The sequence below is a fragment of the Xenopus laevis genome, chromosome 9_10L (genome assembly GCF_017654675.1).
Source record: "Xenopus laevis strain J_2021 chromosome 9_10L, Xenopus_laevis_v10.1, whole genome shotgun sequence".
In the NCBI taxonomy this organism is placed as follows: domain Eukaryota; kingdom Metazoa; phylum Chordata; class Amphibia; order Anura; family Pipidae; genus Xenopus; species Xenopus laevis.
In genome coordinates this window covers 94,290,106-94,304,925 of record NC_054387.1, presented here as the reverse complement: position 1 = coordinate 94,304,925, position 14,820 = coordinate 94,290,106, and the positions used below count along the sequence as shown (strand labels likewise).

The following is a 14,820-nucleotide window of genomic DNA, read 5'->3' as shown; positions in this document are numbered from 1 at the left end:
ACTAATACTTTAACTTTTTTTCACTCAAATTTTGTCTTTATTGAAAAAAGCAGATATTAGTGATACATACTTTTCACGTACAGTGAAGTAACAGAATCACTTTTTAATCCAATTCGCTTCTTCTTGAAGTAATAATTTAAGTATATTGCCCCCTCTCTTTGGTTTACAGATCACGTCCAACACCTGCCATTTAAGATGCGATAGATTATGTTTGGAAATAGAGAAGTGTCTTGAGATGGAGGTATCTGTTTGAGTCCCTGCTTTGAAATTACGTATATTGGATCTATGTTCTTTGATCCTCTCTTTAACCGGGCAAAATGTTTGTCCTATGTATACAAGTCCACACGGGCATTTCAATAGATATACCACGTTTGAACTTTCACAAGTGGCATAGGTGTGAAGTTTTAATCCCTTACCACTAATGGGATGATGTACATTTTCCCCCTTAATAATGGATGAACAGCATATGCAACTAAGGCAAGGGAAAGTTCCCTTTTTTGGGGGTCCTTGGAAAAGAGACTGTGACTTGTTTGATTTACGGGGTTCTGCTGGACACAGTTTATCACGTAGTGTTTGCCCTCTCGTATAACAAAACAAAGGGGTTTCATTGCAATGCCGTTTTAATCATTTGTCCTGTTGTAGAATAGGCCAAAATTTTTTAATAACCTTTTCAATCTGAGTACTTGCTCGAGAAAATTTACTAACAAATGTCACTCTTATTATTTTTGTTATTAGATACAGGTTTGTGAGTTAATAATTCATACCTGTATGGTCTCCCTACTCCCAGTTGTCCGCAGCATCAGCTGGTGATATATAGGGTATAAAGTACTCCCTCTTGTAAAATATAATGATATAAGTTACCAAGGAGTTCAGTGGCCATATAAAAACAGAATATAGGTTTGTGCAGGCACTAGTCCAAGAGAATAAGTTATTTGAACTGAGAGGGAGGAGGCTGTCATTCAGAATATTAAGAATATTGGACACATAATAGAATATGTCGTACCGTTTTGGTCTCCAGTGCTCATACAGGACATTATTGAATTAGAGAGGGTCCAGAGAAGGGCAACTAAGCTGGTGAAAGGTATGGAAAATCTTAGCTATGAGGAAAGACTGGCCAAATTGGGGATGTTCACACTGGAGAAGAGGTGCTTAAGGGGTGTTGTGATAACTAGATAGATAGATAGATAGATAGATATTGTCGGTACAGTGAACGCACTCCTCCCGGATTCAATTCTGTCGATGGTGCGTTGGTCAAGACTTTGTTATATTCCAGTAAATGGACCCGCACTCATTCATTCTGGTGAAATAAATGTGCTTTATTCACAAATTCATCAACGTTTCGGTCCTCTCTGGGACCTTTTTCAAGGATGAAAAAGGTCCCAGAGAGGACCGAAACGTTGGAGATGAATTTGTGAATAAAGCACATTTATTTCACCAGAATGAATGAGTGCGGGTCCATTTACTGGAATATATATAAATATATATATATATGGGGATCATATAATAATCTCTCTAAGGCTTTAATTACAAGTAGGTCCTTCCATCTGACACCCGGGCATCCATTCATATTAGAATACTGCCGCACCTCACAGCTCTCACCGTGGCGATATTTTAAAGAGAAGGGCTGGGGGGGGGGGATTACGATGCAGTAGATCCCAAGGTCTGCTCCCACCCCCCTGTTGCACGATGCCCCCATGCAAACACAGGGTTTTGCTGCCATCTTTGCTGTCCACTCCCCACAATGACCCTTTCTGAAATCTAGTAAGTGTTATTTTCCAGAACCAGAGGTCCAGACCTGCAAGCTGCCTGCTGCACCTGAAGAAATATGGATTTAGTTCTATTATACCATGTCCAATATACAGGTATACAGAAACATAGCTAATCAGACTTTTCAATATTCTAATTATGGTAACAAAATGTGCGCAGTACTATTCCAATTATTTTACATTAAGGGGTGCTTCATAGTAAAATAGTGGGTATTCAGGATCACTGCCAAAGAACTCTGTGCATCCTTTCACAAACATACTGAAGTGTAAGCACAAATACTGTGGAATGAGGAGAGAACCACTTATGCAGCGTGACCGCTGTGATTAAACGTTATTCTAGGCTACCAGACAACATGTCTCAGCCCTTTCAAACACAACACAGAACATAGTGACCCCTCAATCCACCCATTGTGTTTCAAGTGAATTAGTCTAAAGGTGAAATTCATAAAACACAAAAGTAGTATGCATAACAATTTCCCAACATATGGTATGTATCCAAATGTTCTTAAATGTGTGCAATAAGAAAGGTAACACAAATGTATCCATATCTGTTATGATAGAGGAAGGATCTCTCAAAATCACCATTATAGTACCATTATTAGTACAGCATAACAAAGTGCCTAGCAAGGTGCAAATGCACGTAAAGTAATAATAATGCATATTAACAACAGTGCAGAGAAGCACTACACCAGCATTATTAGCCTTACCATTATCCTTACTTGTCTAAGCTGCTGGCACATTCAATATTCAGGGCCTAAAACAGAAAAAACTGAAATCACAGGCTACAGAAATCATTTTGTTTTTATCGGACAGTTGGATATATGTAGTTCTTACCTGCAATTTCTGCTTCACTTCCTTTTTCTTTAAAACATCCGACACAACGCATGCGTTTTATCGCATTGCGACATGTTGGCTCCTCGCGCACCATGAAGTCTTACCCTTAAGCTTTTAATTAATTTACCTTCCTATCTGCAAAAATCTTTTCTGCCCATTTCCCACATGAGCTGCAGCTGACAAATACTAATGGGAGAAGAACTTGCTCTTACAGCAGTGCAGTCTGGCCTATAAATCCAAGTTGTGGTAACAGGGTTGCAGTAAGGCTAAGTGTATATCAAAAGGGACAAATAGATACAGACAAAAATCAATTAAAATACATTAAAAAAAATGCTAAAAAAAAATATTGAAAAAACGTCAAGGTAATAGAAATCTTACTGGTCGTAGGCTTCATCTGAATACCCCATTGCAGGAGTGTCATTCATTCTCTCTAATGGGAAAACATATGAAAATTCAAAAATAATACACAATATGACTATTTCTTTGCTGCCACAAAAAAAAACTGTCACCACCCCCCAAAAAACAGATTAGAAGTGGCGAGTCATTGATATGTCAATTGAAATTATCTTTTGAGGTTTAATTACCATCGACTAATTTAAAAGCAACATACTAAAGTCATGACAGAGTTATCCATTTCTGTTTCCCTTTTTTGATTTTATTTAAGTTTATCTTGTATGTTTGCTATTGACAGTATTCAATATAACTTGATTTTTAGTAGATATTATAAATGGAGATCTAAATTATGGAAAAAAACCTTATCTAGAAAACTCCCAGGTACTGAGCATTCTGAATAACAGGTCCCATACCTTAACTACGGTATATAACACCAGAAAACAGTGAAAAAGCTGTGTAAAATAAATGGTCTATCAAGATTTGTTTTATTTTATGTCACCTGAATGCTGGATTTGACACTGTTATTTCACTCCTAATAAAGCAGCGAGTAATTTCTGGTGGGGAAAAAAACCTGGAAAAAGTACAAAGGATGAATGCCATATTTTCCCATAGCATTTTCAAGTCGCTGCTTTTGTTGCAAATAAATACACAGCTTGATAAGTGCACTTTTTTTTTTAGACAACATGATGAATAGACTTTTAAGTCAGTTGCCATTGCGAAATTCCTGGACTATGTTGAGAAAAATAAAATAATTCTACAAAAAAAAAAACCCCAACCTTTCAGCACTATTCGCTGTGTCCCTCTCAAAAGAGAAATGGCGAATCTTAAATCTTCCATTTTCATTACCTTTATGTTGGCTTTAATTGAAAGTTAAACCACCACTTTAAGTGGCACTTATAAAGCTAGCAGTTGAAGCACTATGTTGCCAGCATAAAGATTCTATGTATTTGACAATCAAAGAGTTAAACTTCCTGCCGCTGAACAATGGAATGTCTGTATTGTAGGTACAACAAATATTTGCTTGCCCTGCTCAAATTTTCATAAACATATTTTTTGCCATTTGCAGTGTGGAACTGGGGTGTCCAGGGCCCACTAGCGCTGCCTCCTTGGGGCCCCCCACCCCAGTCACAAGCATCAGCGGCTCCAAACACGACCCCCTCACCACACATTGTGAATTATGCATCACAATGATATTAAGAGCCAACATCGAAGGATCAAAAAGCGACGTCGCTATGAACGCTTGGCCGCCACGAGCCAGTTATCCCTGTGTTAACATTTCGGACACCTCCTGCTTAAAACTGAAAAAGTCAGAAGGATCGTGAGGTCCCGCTTTCACGGTCTTTATTAATGTGTGTACCGCGTACCTTACTTCCATCTTGTAGACTTGATCACAATGGGAGGAATCCAAATAAGAGAGGGGGATGGTGGTCAGTACAATTTTCCAAACAATTTGTGTCAGATTCCTTAATGGTTGCTCTGTGCTGCAACTGCTACAAACGATCCAAGTATAAAAGAAGGATATGGAACTCCAGCAGTGTTACTGCAAACGGGCTTTTATTCCGGGTAGTGGTAAACACAACATGTTTCGGGTTCGATACCCTTTATCAAGTGAATGATAAAGGGTATTATTGAACCCGAAACATGTTGTGTTTACCACTACCCGGAATAAAAGCCCGTTTGCAGTAACACTGCTGGAGTTCCTTTTCCTTCTTTTATACTTGGATTACAATGGGAGGAACACTGGTGCCTGCAGTTCTTAGTGGTGGGCACAGGCCTGGGTAGGTGGGACCAAGAAGCCCACCAGGTTTTTCCCAGGTGTCCTACAAGCCCAGTCCGACCCTTTCTGTATGTGTTAAAACCAGCGATAATTTTTCTTCGCAAACAATTTCAGCCTCATTGTCTTTAAATATGTAAAATGTGGTGCCATAAAATAAACAGGTCGTAACATTTTCTTTACATCTTTATTACACATTACAAAGCAACACCAGGTTCTAATGAATTTCAATAAATATTTTTTTTTCAATTTGGTTTCATTTGTAAGCGCTGCAGAATATGTTGACGCTATATAAATAAAGGAAAAAAATAATAAATTGTGTTCAATATTTTAAACAAATACATTCAGTATTGTCTAAGCAGACACCAGGAAGAGAAATTGCATTTACTCAGTGCTGTGACTGGAGATCATATAATTCTGTGATGTAGAAAATAGAACACGTTACAACACATTAATACCAAAACGATTTCATAATACAAGTGGAACATAAATACTTCTCTATACTCCTTACTAATAACATTTCTAATCAAATATAATTCAATAAGTTATTTTCTGTTTCATATATTTTCTTTTCATTGCGACATCAGATTCACTTATAAAGTAGATTAGACACTTAAAGGCAGCTTTGACATTGGAGGAAGCCAAGGTTATAACTCCAATGGAAAGCATAGAATTTCTGCTGGCTGCTATTGCATTTTTATGGCTAAGGAAGCTGCAAAATAAACTTTTTAATATATTATATTAATGAAATATTAGGCAGTACATTTATTCTAATAAATATAGGCAGTGCATTTGTTACCACTGGTGCCTGTAGCATTATATAACCCTATAGAAAAGCAGAAGTGTCTTGAAGTGGCAACTTATCTTAAATTTCATTTTTAGTATGATGTAGAGTCATATTCTAAAACAATGTACAAGTTTAGAACTTAAAGGACAGTAACATCAAAAGTGGATCAAAATGTGGAAGTATTTTAAAGTAATTAAAATATTATAAATACTGTTGCCCTACACTGGTAAAACTGTTGTGTTTGATTCAGAAACACTAACACAGTTTATATAAATAAGCTGCTGTGTAGCCATGGGGAAGCCATTAAGTCTAGAAACATAAAAATCAACTCTGTAGAATACAATGGGTTTAATTCTTACACAGGAATGTAAACCCTTTGGGGGAAATTCACTGGCAAAAATTCGCCAGTGACGCCTTCACCACAGACAATGCTAATTCACTAAATTACAAAGTTTTGCCACTGGCGCCGAACGCTTGCGAAGTTGCGGTAGCGTTACTACGTAAGGCATAACAAAGTTACGCTAGCGTTAGATAATTTGCATATGTCGGGAAGTTAAATTTCAATGGATGTATATGTTGCAGCAAATACAATACACTACACAAGCCCAGGGAACCTTAAAGAAGAAGGAAACCCTTTTGCCGCAAACAATTTTCAACTTTTTTTGGACCAAGTCCTATCTACTCTATTGCACTTAGCCTGGAGGTAACGATAGAGGTAACGCTCAGTAAAAACAAAAACTTAGTGAATTTGCATAGTAACGCTCTTTCGCCAGAGCGAAAATACGCCTGTCGTTAGAGTGCGAAGTTGCGGTAGAGTCTATCTCCTTCGCTATCGTAATTACACCAGTGCCCGTTAGTAAATCGGCAAAGTGCCGAAATGTCATCCTGCTGTCGAATTTTCGCCAGTGTTAGCCACTTCACCCTTTAGTAAATTTGCCCCTTTGTATTCTACAGAGTGAAGATGGTGTTTTTCTTGCTTAAGAAATTGTTATTGTGTTGTTTTGCCACCTATATTGACTAATTGATTAATGCAGCTTAGATACAATGAAAATAGGGAACTGTTTTATTTTTAGAGAGAAAAAAATAATAAACTAGAATTATTTGGTTCAAAAGGACTCTATGGGGGTTACTAAAACTCGAATATATCTCATTATTTTATTAAAACAAAGTCAACCTAACTCCCACCAACGTATATAACTCATATATCAAATAATCAGCTCGATAAGGTCGGTGTGGGAAAAGTCTCCCCAAAAAGTCCTACAATTAAAATGTTTGTTTGATTTTGTGATTTCGCGCCAGAATGCTTGATTTTTTTCAAGTTGTGGCCTGAATACCCTGAATTGTTCAGATTATCATACAAAACCCAGTGCAGACCACAATATTCAGGTGGGATCACTGATCCAAAAAACAATTGCTCTCAGAAGGTACCGTTTTTATTGTTATTGCACTTTTTATTACTTATCTTCCTATTCAGCCCTTTGCCAATTCATATTCCAGTCCATCATTCAAATCACTGCCTGCTGGGGTAAATAAGACCATAGTGACCAGACAGCTGCTGATATATCAAAATGGACAGCTGCCGAACAAAAACTTAAATAACTGAAAAACAAAAAAAAATGAAAAATTAAGACCAAGTGCAACTTGTCTTACAATATTAATATCTACATCATGCTAACATTTAATTCAGTGGTGAACAACCCCTTTAACAAATTAGAAATAGTTTACATAATTTCCTTGCTGTCATTAATAATCATTGCTTAATTATAATTTATGACCAACATGTTTTTAAAAGTCTATTTAAAAAAGTAAACAAAACAATAAATAATTTACCCAAAATTCTTGTTTAAAATCTGCTGAAAAGATCATTGACTGGGTGACTTACTACAGAGAGAACACATGCAGCTGAATAAAAATATATGCTTGAAATAGTAAGCAAAAACTCAGGATGGGTTTTTAAAACTGTTAAGCTAATTATTATTATTATTTAAGCTAATGTTAATCAATTGACCTATTTCTACTTACATTTAGCTTTCCCATACACTGTAGATATTTTTCCCGGCTGCCAATCCCTAAGCACAGGGAACACCCAAACTAAAATATGAGTCTTGGTGTTCTTTAGTGCTATAAAATAAGTATATAATTTGAGATGAATGAATGTATGAAGTGTGTTTCTCTATATAATGTGCTTTAAATATACTATATACACTTGTGCCTCCCAAAGACACCCATTTTAACCATATTCTAACAGGGCATTGGTAAGCAATTGTTAGAGAGCCTCTTGAGTTCCCGTCAGCAAATCCTAAAATCAATAGCTGTTGGGAGTGTCTAACTAATGGGTTATGAAAATATCTAAAACAGAGAGTATGGTATTACTTGGAAAAAAATAAATCAGACTGGAATTTTAAATATTGATGTTAAAGGGCAAGTAACATAACAATGAAAATGTACAGTCTGCGCTTTTGAAAATTCAACACCAGCATGGTTTGCTTTTTCTAAATAAATAGTTTTTTATCTGATTTACTTGGGTATACACTAGCCAGTTTTCTATGGTATCAAACAATTGGCCATTCAAGTTCTTCCGTAATTTTTTTTTTCATTTAGGATGACGGCACATACAGTTAGAACTTAAAGTGAAAAAGAGCTTCCTTCCTTTACTTGTCAATGAACTATGCATTTTCAAAAGAGAACAGATCATCTGTGAACCTTTGCTGAATTGCAGTATCAAAATCTATGCCCACACTGCCATATATCCCCATATACTATGTCAGTATGGTCAAAATGAGCCAAACTGCCAACCGAATCTGATTATGTATGGCCAGCCTAAGGCTTCTGGGGATAGCTGTGGATATGTCTTATCTAAAGCAGTTGCGCCTCCTTTAGATAACAGATCAAATATGGCCGACTATGTATGACTACAAACCTGCTGCAATAATAACCAGGGCTTCTACTTCAAATAATAATATTAAGACAATAGAAAAAAAGGTCACGTTATAGTATTCATTTAAATATTGCTGTGGTACTTAAACTCTTTGTATAATACCTTAACTTAATAAAAATATACTTAAATGTTCAGTAAAATAAATAAACCCAAAGTATAATAAAAGTACAATACAATTTGTCTGATATTGTACTCTGTGATTGTGTACATCAATATCATATCTCTTAATTTAGGGAAAATGCTTTTAGTGTTTGTACAATGTCAGCAAATTTCGGTTATTTTCGCAGAAGATTTTCTTTGGGAGACAAAGTTCTGCAGCAAGTAGAGTCTGATTGAGTATCACCTGAGACAAAGCAACATTTAATTACACACACACACTGGCTTTAGTACAAATTTGTACGAAACACACAATACAAAAGGTTCTTCCATCAACTCACTAACAACACAACAAGATTAATACCTAAAATCACATTCAACAATCATATTTGCATAATGATTTCTCTAATTCAACTAAGAATTAGAGCAAACTTGTGCAGCATAAAACTCAAAAAGACCTGCCTATATATATATATATATATATATATATATATATATATATATATATATATATATATATATATATATATATATATATATATATATATATATATATATATATATATATAGTTAGCAGTTAGACTTTCCCTTTGTTGCTTTTCTTCATATTTCACATTGAGCTTCTAACAAAAAAAAAGTAACACAGAAACACATGTACCTCATTTAAAATACACTACTATAAGATAAAAATACACACTCTTCATAGGTTCCAACAACCCTAACAAGTGCAAATAAGTAAAGTTTCGTAATTCATGGTTATAACATTCCATCCAGATTAGTTTGAACGGTCTGATCATTTCCATTGTTTGGTTCATCCGAAGGTTTATAGTTATTTTGGTATTCTTGGAGAATTTTTACAACATCGTGATGTCCAAAATGCATTGCTTCATCCATTGGAGTGTTATTCCATCTGAAAGGAAACATATGCTGATTTGGTGCATATCAATATCTCCGATTGCTTTTATACTGTTCTGGAGTATGACAATTATTTTGTCATTAGCTGCAGTGACATCAGAATCACATTACCAGTGCAGCAACACTATGATGATAGCAACAGACACTTGCCTACAAATAGCAGCTTTCTGGAAAGCATTAAACAGCCTCTTCAAACTTTATAGGGTGGTAAAGCATATATATTTATATTTTCTACATATTTACTTCTCATCATACATGTTATTCTGTTCTTTCATGTTCTCTGCCTTTTCTTTTTTCCTTTACCACAACTTCCTTCTCACGTTTTATTTCTGTGCCCTTGTATATTTCTCTTCTTCTTCTCTAAATATTAATCTTTAGTCCTTGTCTCCCCTTGATTAGTTTTATTCCTTCCCTTTCATGTCAGATCTACCTTCACTTTACCCCTTACCTGCTTCCTATATTTTTTATATATTTTTTATACAAGTAACTGCTCTCCCCCACCTACACTTTTTTTTATCTTTTACTGTTTCCATCTTCTTTGTCTGGATTCTCTTTTCCCCACCCACTTTTCAGCCTCTCCTTTTTTTACTCTTATCCGCTTCTGTTGACCAAATATTTTTAACCTTTTATAATCTCCCATTTATTTACTTTTATGCATTTAAACTATGGTATCCTTTCTTCCTCTTGTACCTTCCCATTTTTTAAACACATATTCATATTTCTCCACTGTCTTCCTCCTGTCCTCTTTTTAAGTCTATATAAATAAATGATTCCAACCTTGCCTGCATATGCTTGGGTCATTGTTTTGTCTCCTGCCATATTCCTTTGCCCCATCCTCTTTTTCTCCACTTTTATCTTTCCAAAATTTGCATATGTGCAATAACCCAAAGCAGCCAGACACTGATTAGCTATTTTCACCCAGATGAAGGCTGCCTGGGATAGGTGCTAGTTTGCATCTGGGGTATTTCATAAATGATCAACTGGTAAATGTTAATAAGGTTTCAATTTATAAGCTCATTTCTACTTTTAATAATACTAATAAGGTCCCCCAGCAAGTGCCATATGTCATAGGGCTGTTTCAAGATACTGTATGTGCTGTTTTGTATAAAAGCTTTTGGGATTGCAAAAATTAATCTGGACATAAATATCCACCGATATTCTCAAACAAAGCACCATATTTAGTAACATTTGAAATATTTAGTAACATTTAAAATATTCCCATAGTTTGCCAGATTTTCCCGTCTAAAATTATTTTCCCTATTCATAAGGAATGATTTCTCGCACTGTAATCAGCATACTTCGATTGCATAACTTGTTAATTTATAGTTATTTATAAAACACTATTATAAGGAACAGCATTGGATGCATGACTCCCACCCTGTAAGTTTAACTTAGTCACCCCCTACTGGTTAAAGTAAATGGAATTTTGTTAAAGGAATAGTACCACCAAAAATGTTTAAGGGGCAGATGTATGAAGGGTCGAATATCGAGGGTTAATTAACCCTCGATATTCGACTAGGAACTAAAATCGTTCGACTTCGAATATCGAAGTCGAACGATTTAGCTCAAATCCTGCGATCGAACGATTTGAAGGATTTTAATACAACGATTGAAGGAATATCCTTCGATCAAAAAAATCTCAGGCAAGCCTATGGGGACCTTCCCCATAGGCTAACATTGACTTCGGTAGCTTTTAGCTGCCGAAGTAGGGGGTCGAAGTTTTTCTTAAAGAGACAGTACTTCGATTATCGAATGGTCGAATAGTCGAACGATTTAGTTCGAATCGTTCGATTCGTAGTCGAAGTAGCCCATTCGATGGTCGAAGTAGCCCAAAAAACACTTCGAAATTCAAAGTTTTTTTAATTCGAATCCTTCACCCGAGCTTTGTAAATGTGCCCTTAAGTGTTTTAAAGTAATAAAAATATAATGCAGTGTTACCCTGCACTGGTAAAACTGGCGTGTTTGTTCAGAAACACTACAATTGTTTATATAAATAAGCTGATGTGTAGCAACGGGGGCAGCCATTTAAAGGAGAAAAAGCTCAAGTTACACAACATATAGCAGATAAGCTCTGTAGAACATAATGGTGTTATCTGTTATCCACTATTTAACCAGTACCATATAGCCTTTTTTCAATTTCCACCATTGCTACACAACAGCTTGTTCAAATGGGAATGGGAATATGTAATTGAAGAAATAAAATGCAGCCTACCCTACTCATGCCCATCTTCATAGGTATAGGGTAGAGCGCCTAATGAACAAAACATCGGGAAGTGATTCTGTTTCATGGATTGGATGGTCTGAGGGCACCAGTGGCTTGGAATAATTTACACGATACGCCTTCTAATTTTAGAGGGGAAGGGGTTATGAGAATGACCAACTAATTAACCGGGACTCATGTAATCCTATTATAATCTATTGAAACAGAAATTGTTGTATTAACGCTTTGATAATTACAGTTCTTTTTCAGTTCTATCTGGGAAAAACATTACTATAGAAAATTATAAATACTCACCTGTCCTTTGGAAATGGATTTACTTTGCATGCTTCAAGCAGAAAACGAACAACTTCAACGTGTCCTGTAAAGAGCAAAAAAATAAAAAAATGTGATCCTTAGATATTATTACATTTGGCTATACAGTAAAATAATAGATGAGGTTGAAAAAGAATTCCCTTCAATTTAAAACGTAAAAAAAACGTATCTGTCCTATTTTCAGAAAATGTATTCCTGAGAGTGATATCAGAGCAGTAGCATTTTTTTCAGCTCTAAAGGAAATGTTAGATTCTGAATGGTATTACACATTTCTGTAATCTTAGCAGTGAAATAAGGAGATGTGGGATAGAAACTGCAGCAGATCAGTTTATTTTAGAGTTATTTTTAAAAAGCATGCAAATGTGACAACATGGATAGTTTATAGGGGTTATAAATACACGAAAAGACAACTGATCTATAAAAACCCCATCCTATAGTTAAACATGTTAAAACCAAATACATACAAGGGCTTATTCACCACTACAACCGTAGTTGCAGTCATGCAAAATGGACACACATATGATGTGAGTATTGACAACATTCATTAAGGTATTTAGGTCCAATGACACTCATTGCACGTCCCTATAGTTGTGCTCCTTGCCGGTGCACCTATCCTGTCTCATTTTCTAAATTACCCATGGGTACACCTATTAACGCAGGAGAACTTTGGAGTACCTACCACCTTCATTCTGGCAGTAATTCCATGGTTTCTACCAAAGCTCTCAGGCAAAAGGCTTTCGCCAAAAGTGGCCACAACTAGGGATGCACCAAGTCCACTATTTTGTATTCGGCCGAACCCCGAATCCTTCATGAAAGATGTGGCCGAATACCAAACTGAATCCAAACCCTAATTTACATATGCAAACGAGGGTGGATGATGGAAAAAGAGAGTAGCATGCTGCACGCACAGCTAAAACATTTTTCACCTACTTGTTTTGTGAAGAAAATTCACATGATTTTAAGGATTCCGATTTGGTTCAGCCAGGCTCAGGGATTTGGTTGAATCTGAATCCTGCTGAAAAAGGCTGAATACCAAACCAAATCCAGGCTAAATACTGAACTGAATCCTGGATTCAGCGCATCCCTAGTTACAACTACATTATTTGGACTAGGGTTGCCACCTTTTCTGGTGGGGAACTCCGGGTAGTGAGGGGTGCATGAAGTCAGAGGCGGGATGGGTGACAAGGTTATGACGTTGAGATCAGCCATCGTCTGATCTCCATGCTATTAACTTACAAATTAGGAAATCACTGTATTTCTGGTCAGGTCATCTCTGAGGCAGTACACAGGCCATCACAAAATGGTGTTTCAAGACAAGAGTGTAAAAAAAAATGTAAAAGGGCAATTTTTACTTAAAGCGATCCTGTCATCAGAAAACATGTTTTTTTCAAAATGCATCAGTTAATAGTGCTACTCCAGCAGACTTCTGCACTGAAATCCATTTCTCAAAAGAGCAAACAGATCTTTTTATATTCAATTTTGAAATCTGACATGGGGCTAGACATTTTGTCAATTTCCCAGCTGCCCCTGGATATGTGACTTGTGCCTGCACTTTAGGAGAGAAATGCTTTCTGGCAGGCTGCTGTTTTTCCTTCTCAATGTAACTGAATGCGTCTCAGTGGGACATGGGTTTTTACTATTGACTGTTGTTCTTAGATCTACCAGGCAGCTGTTATCTTGTGTTAGGGAGCTGCTATCTGGTTACCTTCCCATTGTTCTTTTGTTTGGCTGCTGGGGGGGAAAAGGGAGGGGGGTGATATCACTCCAACTTGCAGTACAGCAGTAAAGAGTGATTGAAGTTATCAGAGCACAAGTCACATGACTTGGGGCAGCTGGGAAATTGACAATATGTCTAGCCCTATGTCAGATTTCAAAATTGAATATAAAAAAATCTGTTTGCTCTTTTGAGAAATGGATTTCAGTGCAGAATTCTGCTGGAGCAGCACTATTAATTGATTCATTTTCATTTTTTTTCCCATGACAGTATCCCTTTAAATATATATACCAGTTTAGTAAGATTATTTAATATGCCACTTAAATTGATATAATCTGTTGCTTTTGTATTAATTTTGGGGGTATAGTTATCCTTTAATAAAATCTGACATCACACAATGTCAACAAGGCATTCACTGTCCTCGCTGTGAAGAAACATTTGCAATCCTTCAAGTTAAAGTTCTGAATAGGTGGCCTCTTGTACTATTTCTTTTCTATGTAAAAGTACATTTTGGCAGGATCCTTGCCAAGGATTAATACACATGCTGGATTTGAACAGCGGCAAACCTTTTCTCATTTTTGTATGTAATAAATGGCTTATATTGCTTATAGAAGCAAATGAACTGTAAAATGTTAGAATGAGTGCAGACAATTTTGCATCAATGGGTGACCAGTTACAATGCACAGAATACTTGAAATGTCTTATTCCTGCATATACATATAGCATGGAATTCTATAAATAGAGTGCACTAAAACTTAAACAAATAGGTCTAGAGGACCAGCTGCTTTTCAGCTAATTTTTAGCTGACAAATTAGTTTGCATATAAGTCATATGGGTATGGCTGGCTATAAATGCTGCACTGAGCTGATGAGCTTCAGTAAGAGCTTTTTTACAGAATTCCTTCTGCTCTGCATGCAAAGTGTTTTCTTGTGAAACTTTTTTTTCTTTTTTAAACTAAAATACCTTCAGCAGATGCTACGTGCAAGGCTGTACGAGAATCATAATCACGTTGTTCCATGTCCATTCCAGAGAGAGCAAACCTGAATGCACAGGATTAGGAGAGAATTAAT

General features: G+C 36.2%; 1 protein-coding gene across 1 annotated transcript in view; it reads right to left on the bottom strand.

Annotated features, from left to right (window-relative positions):
- Positions 1 to 4,935: 4,935 nt before the first annotated feature.
- gls.L (glutaminase L homeolog) overlaps positions 4,936 to 14,820 on the bottom strand; it is a 70,937-nt gene continuing 61,052 nt past the window's right edge. The window contains exons 16-18 of the mRNA XM_018236235.2: positions 14,714 to 14,790; positions 12,019 to 12,082; positions 4,936 to 9,498 (exon numbers count right to left, since the gene is read on the bottom strand). Coding sequence (XP_018091724.1) covers positions 9,345 to 9,498; positions 12,019 to 12,082; positions 14,714 to 14,790 — 295 coding nt within the window. The 3' untranslated portion in view covers positions 4,936 to 9,344. The remainder of the gene's footprint in view (positions 9,499 to 12,018; positions 12,083 to 14,713; positions 14,791 to 14,820) is intronic.